Consider the following 12090-nt stretch of genomic DNA (forward strand, 5'->3'; position numbering starts at 1 on the left):
GTGAAGAAGCCTTTGGAAATGAGAATACTATAGTCCATTTTGTCTTCACTAAACTGAAGCCACCTGCGTTAGACTAGTACCTGGCCACCCCATGGTGTGCAGATTGCAGTGAGGCGAGTGAGCAACCAGAAACAAATGGGGTTTCCTGATCATTCCCCTTGCCTTGGTGCATGAGTGGACTTTGGTGAGGCTGCTTTTTTCTCTGGGATAGGGAGAGCACAGATAAAATTTGCAGATAATCCCCAAACCAATTTTAGCCATTAAGTTTTATATTTCTTTTATCTTTTCATCTCCTATATTTGCCAGAGCTGCTCTCCACAGCAAACTTGATTGTTTAATTTTCACCTCCATTCCATTTTGCTGGGATATGGGTTGATGTTGGAGAAGTGCCCAAAAGGAGGGAGAAGATACTTTGGATAACTTACAAAACTGTTGACAAGTTTCTGATTTTTACAAGCTGGTGCACATTTATCTCTAAAATTTCAAGAAAATCAGTTAAGACTCAATGTAGGTTGATGCCCTTGGACCAGTGGTTGTCAAAAGTGTGGTCCCTGGGCCTGCAGCAGCATGTGGGAACTTGTTAGAAGTGCAAATTATCAAGTCCCGTCCCTTACCTACTTAGTCACAATCTCTAGGAATGGGGCCCTCCAATCTGTTTTCTGGTGTATGTTTGAGGGGTACTGCCCCTACCTTAGGTTACAATTTTATGTAGGTGAGGAAGTTAATGGTAATTTTGGTAGAATCTGTTTTTACTGGGCTTTTATGTTATGGGTTCCAATTAATAGAACTTTTGGATTATAATTTCTAATATATATATTTTTTTTTTATTTTTTTTTAACAGAGACAGAGAGAGAGTCAGAGAGAGGGATAAATAGGGACAGACAGACAGGAACGGAAAGAGATGAGAAGCATCAATCATCAGTTTTTCATTGCAACACCTTAGTTGTTCATTGATTGCTTTCTCATATGTGCCTTGACCGTGGGCCTTCAGCAGACCGAGTGGCCCCTTGCTCAAGCCAGCGACCTTGGGTCCAAGCTGGTGAGCTTTGCTCAAACCAGATGAGCCCGCACGCAAGCTGGCAACCTCGAGGTCTCAAACCTGAGTCCTCCACATCCCAATCCAATGCTCTATCCACTGTGCCACTGCCCGGTCAGGCTATAATTTCTAATATTTTGACTTGAGTTTTTCTTCTAGGTGATCACTTGACATTTCGTGTTTTTTTTAATAGTAACTAAAATTTAGAGTCCAAATGAGATGATTTGATATTTTTAGTCTGTGTATGATTTAATCTGTTTTAGCTTTCAAATGGGTATATCTTTGACAGTTTTTAAACAATTCTTAATTGGTTCATAGATGGAGTTTCAGAAGCAAATGATTGAACAACATGAAGTATGGAGGAGTTAACATCATACTGAAACTGAATAGCTTTAGGGTAATTAAATTCAGAAGAGGTTTTGGACCATACAGAGCAGCTTTTTTGAAATCTTATTATGATGTCACTTCATGTTTGTCTGGAACTTGGAGGTTACAAGGACTTTGTCATATATTATTTGGGTTAAACGTGGGTCGGGTACCTTTTGTTAAATAAATCATCTCTAAGGAATATCAGAAAGTAATGTGACAGATTTCTGTTAATTTGGCAGCATCCTCACCCTACCCCGGCCCCTTATTATTTGCAGTTTCAAGGGATAACAAGATTTCTGGATCCCTCAAGACTTCAGACAGCTAATTTAATTAAATAGCAATTATTTTTTATTCCTCATAATGTACTCTGAGAGACTCAAAAGATTGCCTGTGTAAGTAATAGTTTTGCCTACCCAGAATAGTCTACAGTTTGTTTCATTTCTCTTTGTCATTTACAGGTACACGGTTTAGATCCAAACACATGGAAAACTGTTGAAATTGTCCACATAGATATTGCAGATCGAAGCCAAGTTGAACCAGCAGTAAGTACTATGTACAACTCAATGACATAGAAACCTGTTGCCTCTCACACCTTAAGAATTTTTTTTTCTTGCCTGACCTGTGGTGGCGTAGTGGATAAAGCAGTGACCTGGGAACACTGAGGTCACTGGTTTGAAATCCTGGGTTTGCCTGGTCAAGGCACATATGGGAGTTGATGCTTTCTGCTCCTCCCCCTTCTCTCTCTCTCTGTCTCCTCTCTCTAAAAAAACAACTGAATAACATTTAAAAAAATAAAATATATAAAAACCTATCTTTAAAAAAAAATTTTTTTTTTCTTGTGTGGTCTATACAGTTCTACACTGAAACAAGCTTGGGGCTGAGACTGGGTGGCAGAAGGTCCATTAAGTAGGAGAGGTGATTTGATATTTGTGCGGATTTCCTCTCTGCACTTGATGCCTTAAATCTCAGCGTACCTGAGATAGGTAGAGTTTTGCTTTTATGTTGGGGGGGGCACCTGTGTTTTACAAAAGATTAAGAAAAAAAATTTAATTTAGATATAAACTTTCAGTAACTAAAATTGTCATTTGTGGGAAATGGTTGATGGCAGAAATCTCAGTTTAACAATTGTTTAGCTTTGTACTTTGATTCTTTCTAAATGTAAATATTTATATTTCAGGCTTTTGACTTAAAAATTTTTTTCTTCAAGAGTATTAAAACCTTTATTTCACCTTCCCCCTTACAACCCTTCTCCTCCAAATTAAGGCCCTTGTGTTACGTTGCCAAAGTTTATAAATGCTAACTCACTACCCTTATTCTGCTGGGTGCTGCTTTGGTTTTGCATTGCACAGCTGCGGACTTTTTGCATGTTAAGACAACCTCTTCTTGCTAGTTTGGAGGGAGCTCGAGCTCTGACATGAGTGGCACCCCTCCTGTCGTCCTGGTAAAGCGTGACATGTTTGGTTCACGTTTCATTTCCTAGCCTTTCCATTTTATTTTTGGTGCTTCTTCCCTGAACTTGAGCATCGTTAAAGCTGAACAAAAATAACTCCAATACTAACTGTCTCACTGTGCTATTGAAATTTAAATGTAAACCTTCTAAAACCACAGCTCCTGACCTTTTCTCAGAAGTCACTGGGGTTGAGACTGCCAGTAGTGACCATCTGCTGGGCTGTGTCTGTTCTTGTAGGCCCCTCCCTGATTAGAAGCGGGAGCACAGATAGGGGATCCTTGTCATGATATTTTTAATTTTAGTTGCATTGTGATATTTCAATATTGGGTCTGCCTTTGAATGATATATGGCTTTTTTTAATCCTCTGAAGCAAAATGTATATTCTGTTGAAAACAATGTCTGTTTTGCCCTTTTATTTCTCTTAGTCTCTTTTCCAGCTTTGATTTCCTATCTGTGTAAGAATGGTGATAGAGGAAGAAACATTGGGGGTGAGTAGTGAGTGAGTCAGTTAATGGCTAGGTCAGGACAGCTCACACACCTGGAGCAGTAGGTCACAAGATGATACCAAGTGGCAGTGTGGCACACCAGGATTGGGTAGCCCTGGGAAGTGATTCAGATTATTCTGTCATTGTTTGAAAAAGTTGGACTGGCCAAACAAAATGGTCCGATCTTATGGCTCATAGGTTTGCATTCTGTGCTGTTATCCAGCAGAGCAGAAGGCACCTTTGGTTTTGCTTGGGACATAGAGGAGTTTTTCGTTCTTGTGTTCCAGCTAAAATGGGCTCTCGGTCAATGTTCGCAGGCACCAGTGCAAGTTGTGATAGTGGCGGCAGATTGTCAAGAGCCCTAGAGGCCCTCCGTCCTTTCCTTCCACCTCAGCATAGCGTCAGAGAGGAGAGAAGGTAGTGCTGGTCTTGGGCAGGCAGCAGCACAGGGAAAGCCCTGCGCGTGCAGAGGCCGAGCAGGTAGTCTCTGTGGGGAATGATGTTTGGGGCCGGTAGATAGTGTAGATAGTGAAAGAGAGAATGAGTTGAGGCCTGATGAGGGCCTGCCTTGTGAGTCCATGGAGCTATGACTAAGAACACACATTGTGAAATTAGGTTGGCTTCAGATTCATATTCTGAGGTTTTGCTACCTACTGGCTCTTTGCTCTCAGACAGGTGCCTTACCCTCTGTGCCTGTTTTATCTTGTGTAAAATGGGCTAATTATTTCACAGGACTAAATGTGAATACTGAGAGCAGTGCCTTGTTTAAGTTGTTTGCCATTATTTTCTTTTTTCTTAGCTATAGTAGTGCAGGAGTTCTGAGAATCTGTGTTCACACCAAGCTTTGTTTGGAGTGAAGTATTCACACATATGTGGTTTTGTTTTTCAATGCCCATAGCTCCTGTTTTTCAAGTTACATTTTAGAAATTAATAAGATGTAACTTTTTAAAGTTTATTGGATTCACAGTACGTTTTTTATCATGATAAAATATGCATAACATAAACCATTTTAACCATTTTAAGATGTTAAGATGTTTCATGACATTTCGTACATTATAGTATTGGACAACCATCACCATCATCTAATTCCGGAACATTTTTGTCATCCCAGATGGACACGCTGGACCCATAAGTAGTCACTCCCTCCAGTTATCTGCCCCCAACCTTTGGCTACCACTAATCTCTAATCTCTTTTCTGTCCTTGGATTTACCTGTTCTGGATATTTCATATAAATATGAAATGGACTCCTAACAATATGTGGTCTTGTCTTCTGGCTTCTTTAGCATAATGTTTTCAAGGTTCATCCATGTTGTTGCATGTGTCCTTCCTTCATTCCTTTTTATGGCTGAGTATTAGGTCCGTGTATGGATGGACCACATTTTGTTTATCCATTCATCCATTGGTAAACTTTTGCGTTTCCATCTTTTGACTATTGTGAGTAGTGCTGCTGGGAACATTTGTGTCACAGTAGCTTTTGGTTTATGTGTTTTCTCAGCTGTGGATACTAACAGTAAACTGATATTATGTAGGACATTCTCAGATTTCTGACAGTACAAAAAGAACTACAAAATACACATTTTCTGCTGTAAAAGGAGACGGGAACTCTGTATGGTGGGAGACCAGGGTGCCCCTCACAGTTTTTAAGCCTGGGGATGAGGAGCAGAGCATTGAGCTACGTGGGATGGGTGAAGGCTGGGGTGGGCGCAAGGGAGGGGGAGAGTTATAGAGTCTGACACTGGCATGGAGGTGAACAAGAGACCCAGTGGGCCGAGGACTCTGGGTCTGCCCTTTGCTTCTGCACATCCTCGTCTGTGCACTTGGCGGGCACAGGACAGCTGCCCCAATGCTCTCTTCCGGTTCCACCCTATCTACTTGGCCTTGTCTAGTTAATGTTTGTCTTAGAATTAGCTTTTATGGCAGACACCTGGACCACCTGGCCATCTTTTACCAGATCCAGTTTGGTTTTCTGTTGAGTTAATTTGTTCATTTGATTCTGCTTTTTTAAGTTCCTTGAAAATTCTAGTCCAAGGTGCTGGGAAAAGGAGGCTTTAAGATTGCATTTGCAAATCCAACATGGCAGTGTTGTCATAGCAGTCAGCCGGTATTTAGTGGCTGCTCAGTCCATGCTGCCTGAAGAGCCCTGCTGTAGCTCTCCGAGATGAATCCAGTGCCCTCAGGAGGCTTACAATCTGGGTGACTGAAGTCCAGTCCAGTGAAATAGTTAACAAATGGCAGAAGCTTGTGCATGATCCAAAGTGCAGCAGGATTTCTGAGAAAAGAACAATGATTTGTGAAGGTGAAAATCTGAAAAGACCGAATGGAACAGTCCCAACATGAGGATGAGTAGTGTTTTGTTGGTGGAGCAGTTCACCCCCACCCTCATTACTACACTTTCCCTCTTGCTTTCATACTCTGACATATTACAAATTTGTTTTTCTCCTCCCTTCCAAGTAGAAATTGTACCCCAGAGGGAAGAATCATTGTACTGGTAACTGTTGTCTCCCCAACTTCTAGAACAGCACCTGAGATGTAGGTACTAGTGAAAGTGTTAAATCAGTGGATGAATTGGAGGCAAGTGAAATAAAAGCAAAGGTACAAGTGTATTATCCAACGCTGAGGGAGACGTTGAAATAATTTTAGAGTTGAAGGAAACCTTGACTGCTAGGCCTGGTTGCCTTCAGACTTGCTTTGCATGCCCGAGTTTGTTGGAGCCCGCTCACGTCAGGAGGGCGCAGCTGGAGCCCTGGGCTCGGGAGTTCCCTCTGCCCTCCGCTCCCAGCGCGGTCCTGCTTGTCTGCCGTCAGTCTTCACCATAAGGTTACTTTGAACACACAGTTCTGCAGCTGCAGACAGTTCAGTCTCGGGGCTAACTTCTCTGTTTTCCAAGTGAGGAAACTGAAACCCAGAGAAACTAGTTTTTCTCAAGATGGTTTAGCTAATGCCAGAAGTGGAAATTCTAACTCTCATCCAGGGTTCTTTCCACTGACTCTTGATGCCTTCCAAACAAACACCCTGCTTTGTCCCTCTTTCCGCTGCCACTTGTGTACTTACTCCCTCTCCTCAAACTGGTCTGCCACAGACCGTGTCCTGGGCTTTTCTGTTCCCGTGCACTGCTATTCTGGCCTCCCTTCTGAGACCCCCTTCCTCTCTGTCCAGAGCTTGTGTCTTGTAGGACTTTGGCCAGATTTCATTTCCTCCAGGGAGATGTCACCTAGGCTGGAAGCAGTCTTCCCTCTGCTGAATTTCAGCTCTTGTTCACTTCATTAATTGTCTTTTTCTGAATGTTCAGGAACCCACCCCCTTTCACAGAGTAGGTACCTCATAAATATTTGTTGAATGATGAGCATGAGGGTAATGATGAGGGTAAGCTAAGTGAATGAAGAATTCATATAAAATCTATTGGAATTCAGTTTGATAACATCTGGATTGGCAGAGGGTGAAGAAACAGGTGCTCACATCCATTGCCTAAGAGAGAATAAATCACAATCTGTGTAGCAGAATTGCAAGTGTGTGTGTCCTTGGACCCAGCAAAATTCCACTTCTAGGAATTGGTCCTATTCAGTGTGACATGGCAAATATATTAACATACAACTGGAAACAGTCTGACATCTAAATGTCTCTCCATCGATGGGGGTGAGAGACATCCTGATTAAAAACATAGTTGACCTTTATGATGGAGTGCAGTGCAGTCATGAAAAGGGAGTGAGCTCTGTTTGTATTGATACGGAATCCTTTCCAAGGTAATGTGGAGGGAAAAAGAAGAAGGGTATGTATTATATGCTTCTATCTGTAATATTGTAAAAAGAATAAAAATATATCTATATGCACTTACTTGCTTACATATAGATGGTCAAGACGACTGGGGGAGCTAGATAGCTGGGGAACAGGTGGAGGAGTTGAGGTCTGACATAGGTGTGCACAGTTGATTGGGGGATGTCCTCTTCTTGCTAATTGTATTGGTTTTTTATTGCTGCATGACAGATGACCACAAATTTAATGGCCATGTAATATAACCTAATCAAAGGAATGAGATCATCACCTTTGCTATCATTTGTTGGTTAGAAGCAAGTCACAGGTTCTACCTGTTCTCAGAGGAGGCAGTTATACAAGATTGTGCTTCATTGGGGGGTCATATTAGGGTATGTCTGCTATACCAGCAGTCATTATTTAGTACCTAAAACTTCTCTTCAAGCATGTAAGTGACACTAGAATTGGGAGCTTTGTAACTATGAGCTGACAGGTGGGAATTTCGATAGGAAGTCCACCTAAAGGTGCGTGGTGGTCTCAAAATTGAGACACCTTATCTCCTGCAGATTTTAGTCTGTCTGATTTAGTTCATTGATTTTCATTTTGTTTTTAATGAACTGATTTTTCTTGAATTGCCAATTTTTCTGAAACCCTCTTGAATGAATTTTTTTCCTCATTATTACTTGTCTTACAAGAAATAAAAGAAGTTAATTAGTAAATTTGAGAAGATAAGTAACCAAGTCTCCTTCTGAATCAGGACAAAGGTGAAATAGTTGGAAGGTCAAGAAACCAAGGAAAGCTTTAATCTTTTAACTCCACCTGGTGGGTGTTTTCTGTCACTGCAGCTGGATTTAATACAAACAGCCCTAAACATTTTAATTCAGAGTGACAGTTGATTACTTTTAGTATTTAACTCTGCTGGGTTGCTGGTGTCAGATAGCTTGTATACTTCTCTGTCATAGACTTGCTGGGTTTGGGGGTTTTTTTGTCCGTGCTTATGAACTGTACTTCACCAGTGTAACTGAATACTTCGGGAGGTGCTTGACATATTTACATAGCTGAAAAGAAACATGGTCACAATAACTCTAGGAACAGGATTTATTATAAAAATCTGTCAGTGTGACCCAGAGTTACAGAGTAATATGCTATAGATACCATATATATATATAGCTGGGTTATTTGGCGGTTTTTGTTGATGACTTATGGAAAGTCTGATTGGGAAGGTTAGTATAGCCACATTCTCTGTCATTGTCTAGATTCAAAGATCTATCATTGCCTAATGAAACAAACTAAGCAGTCTGGGATTTCTGCATAAATCTCCCCACCCAATTTCTTTTGGTCTCCAAACAAAACAGATTTCTTGTTGCAAGGGAAAGAGGCATTGTAGTGAAATGGTAGGATGCTAAACCTTTAAGAAGGGAGGCTCCTTGTGCTTGGCCTTGAAGCAGCCACTGAGCACACTGTGTTCCAGCAGGACACCCCCCCCCTCGCTTCCGCCCTCTCCCCATTTCAAATCTAACCAGGCTCCACTCCTGAGAAAGCTTCCTGGGCAGATTGAGTACCATTTGGGGGCTTACCCCGTTCTGTCCTCATCATCTGTGTGTTGCCAGAGCCTAGCAAGATGCTCAACACTGAGCCTGATGTGGAGTGAGCTTTTCAATAAAGGCTTGGTGGATCAAAGAGAATTTGCAGGTTTTTTTCCTGTGGTGTTAAAGGAAAAGAAAGTTTGACAGAATTGAAGTTTCTGTCATTCAAATATTAGGTGAACAAAAAGCTACTTTAGGTCCTTTTTCTTTTTTTAAACTAATCCTAGGTGGTGAAGTATGTATGATGTTTTCTTCAATTCTAAAAATTCTGTCATTTCTAAATGAGACTGTATCTTTCTGCCAGTCTAAAAAGTGTTTTAGATCAAATTGTAATAGAAGTCAAGGTATCCAGCAGAAAACACCAGCATATAATTAAAGTTTTTTTTCTAATTTCTAAAGTTGTTGTAGATACATAACCACAACAAAAAGTCGCGAATTCTTTAAATGTCTTGATGAAATACACATGCATATCTTCAACTCATTTTCAAAATATATACAAATGAGTCAGTTGACATCTGCTTCTGCTTTTTTTTTTTTAAGGTATAAATTTGAATCTGGCCCCTTTTAATCAAATCCAGCACTTTGTCTAAGTAGCTTTCCATGATTTGTATACAAAAGTCACTTCCCAGGAGAGGAAGGCTCTTTAAAGTGTAAGCCGAAGTGTACACACAATTAACATCAGAGAGACCTTCGTTTTTGGAAGTAATTTGAAAGAAAATGAGCAGTTTTTTTTTTTTAAAGAAAGAAATTGGAACCACATTTTTAGGTATTTATGTGTAACCAGAAAAGATTGTATCAGCCTCCCCCTGTAGTATATGCTTTCTCTGTAGTACATCCTGTGCGACCTTATAATTTTCAAGGTTATTTTTAGCAGAAATGTTTAATTCAGATTTGTAAGGCCGACACATTTAAAATTGATCTAGCTTAACATCTATTTTTTAAATGTCACTAATCAAATATTAACGATATGAAAGTATTAAATTGTTTGGCAGATTTTATTTAAAAATCTAGGCATTTCATATTAAAATACTGCAAGTTTAAAGAGGGAGTGCATTTCTTTCTTTCTCATGTTCAGCATGGTGGAGCATACTAGTTTGTGATAAAAGGTTTTTCCCAAATGGGTATTTCAAAACCAAGAGTCGCCCAGTTTTGTGACCATCTTGGTTTTTCACTGAAGATGGTATTTCTAAAAGGCAGAGACAAAAGCTAGAAATGCATGTGCCATGCTATTTCTGGGTCACAGAAAGGATGTGCCAGTGTGCTGTCATTGGGAGGGTCTTTCATAGGGACTTCATGCAGAGCTTGAGGGGCTCTGTTAATGCCAGTCACTCAGTAAGTTTGTGCTCTTACTTTGATAAAGCTCAGATTTTATTCATACCTTTTCTTTCTTTTGTCCTTTTAACCCCCTCCACCCCAACTGTTACTCCCCCATCCCTGTTCTTACCTGTTCATGAGTATAATTGCCATGTCATCTTTACCTCAAGTCTCTGTCCTTTTCCCTCCCTGCTCCCTCTCTTCATTTGCGAAATCTCCCTGGGGGAAGGGCTGGGAAAGGGTGTCTCACACTGAAGCTGCCCTGATGCCCTAACTTTCCTCCCTGGCCCATAGTCCTTGGGTTGTCATTGCTGCTGGACTGCATTCTGCTACCTCTTCCCAGAACACTTTTACTAAGCAGCTTTTTCAGCAAGAGCTCCTGGAGCAAAGTGTAGCTCCATGTATTAGTCAGTTAGTTCTTTTTCTGATACCTACTCCAGGGGACACAGGCACTCCCAGGTGAGAGGATGGGCTGCTGATAAATCTCATCTTCCCTGCCAGCACCTGGAATCACTTCCATTCAGGGCAGCTCACTCAGCCCCCCTCCCTCACATTTGGTCTCCTTTGGAGAACACCCCACTGTGGCCAGGAGACAGCATTTGTACATGTGTGAATCCATGTTTTGGACTGGATCTGTCTGCTGGGCCTTTGCAGTTAAAAAGTTCTTTTTTAGAGCTGTGGAGGCCTTTTGGGGAGCCTAAAGGCTCGAGCCCCTTTCCTTTTAAGCAAGGTCAGCCAACAGGCAGCTTGTTAGAAATACGAAGTCTCACCACCACACCCCACCCCACCACTCTCCAGGTGATTCCTGTGTACCTGGGATGTGCTCTACTGCACTATTAATCATGAGATTGTGGAGAGCAGCCTCTTCAAGGATTTTGGATGCAGAAGGAATCTCAATTGGAGGCCATGGTCCAAAATATTCACCCAATCTTCTTTTCTCTCTCTCTCTCTCTTTTTTTTTTTTTTTAACAGAGAGAGGGATAGATAGGGACAGACAGACAGGAACCAAGAGATGAGAGCATCAATCATCAGTTTTTCGTTGCGACACCTTAGTAGTTCATTGATTGCTTTCTGATATGTGCCTTGACCATGGGCCTTCAGCAGACCAAGTAACCCCTTGCTCAAGCCAGTGACCTTGGGTCCAAGCAGGTAAGCTTTGCTCAAACCAGATGAACCCGCGCTCAAGCTGGTGACCTCGGGGTCTCAAACCTGGGTCCTCCACGTCCCAGTCTGACGCTATATCCACTGCACCACCGTCTGGTCAGGCCAATCTTTATTTTTACTAAGGAGATTGACCCCAGGAAAGTGCTGTAACTTTCTCTGAGCCACACAGCCAGTGGAAGGGGCTCAGAAGCAGAGCTGCTTACTTATTTTTGTCTTTCGCGCCTTCCTTTGTGTGATATGTTAAGAGTATTCTTAATTCAGTTAAAACAAGCAACTACCTGCTCTTCCATTCATCTTCCCTAGTCCCCCGAAATGGCAGTTTTCATCAGTGGCCTTTGGTCACCTCCTCCCGTAACTCCTGAACTCTGACGTCTTTTGAAATTTGCATATGTGTAGTTAAAATAAAAGGCTTGGAGGCCCGGAGATGCCTTTTGACTGGGTACTTAAGGGAATACCTGGGCTACATTTTCTCATGTTTAGGTAGCCAACATTTATTGGAACTTGCTATTTGCTCTGTGGTGGTATCCTAACTATTTCTCCAGGTAAAGGAATGCTGTAATAAGTAATTGTATCTGTCTGAAGACAGTGCAAGATTCTTAAGCAGTGAACAGTTAAAATGTTTCTAAATGACTTCGGTGTTCCTTTGTTCCAACTAGTGCTGAGTTTTCCTCCACCAAAGGGGCTTTATTCTCACAACTGAGAAATACCAGTGCTGGGCTCCAGCAGCCAAAGTCTGGGTTCAAAGACTGATTGGAGCTGTGAAGTTTGGAGTCTCATACTTTATTAAAGAGACCCCACCCAGTTAATTGTGTATCAAAAGACAATAATAGGATTGTTGGACTAATCTAAGCTGTGCATCTAAGCCTCTTATAGAAGTCCCACAATCACCTTTGAAGGGTTGTGATGTCAAAAAAATAAAAAATAAAAACAATGAACTG

At 41.4% G+C, this 12090-nt stretch overlaps 1 protein-coding gene across 1 annotated transcript in view; it reads left to right on the forward strand.

Annotated features, from left to right (window-relative positions):
* The window catches only part of PITPNB (phosphatidylinositol transfer protein beta), a 66175-nt gene that overhangs the window by 22177 nt on the left and 31908 nt on the right, over positions 1-12090 (forward strand). Inside the window, exon 7 of the mRNA XM_066260254.1 lies at positions 1864-1947. Coding sequence (XP_066116351.1) covers positions 1864-1947 — 84 coding nt within the window. The remainder of the gene's footprint in view (positions 1-1863; positions 1948-12090) is intronic.

This window comes from Saccopteryx bilineata, chromosome 2 (assembly GCF_036850765.1).
Source record: "Saccopteryx bilineata isolate mSacBil1 chromosome 2, mSacBil1_pri_phased_curated, whole genome shotgun sequence".
NCBI classification, from domain to species: Eukaryota; Metazoa; Chordata; class Mammalia; order Chiroptera; family Emballonuridae; genus Saccopteryx; species Saccopteryx bilineata.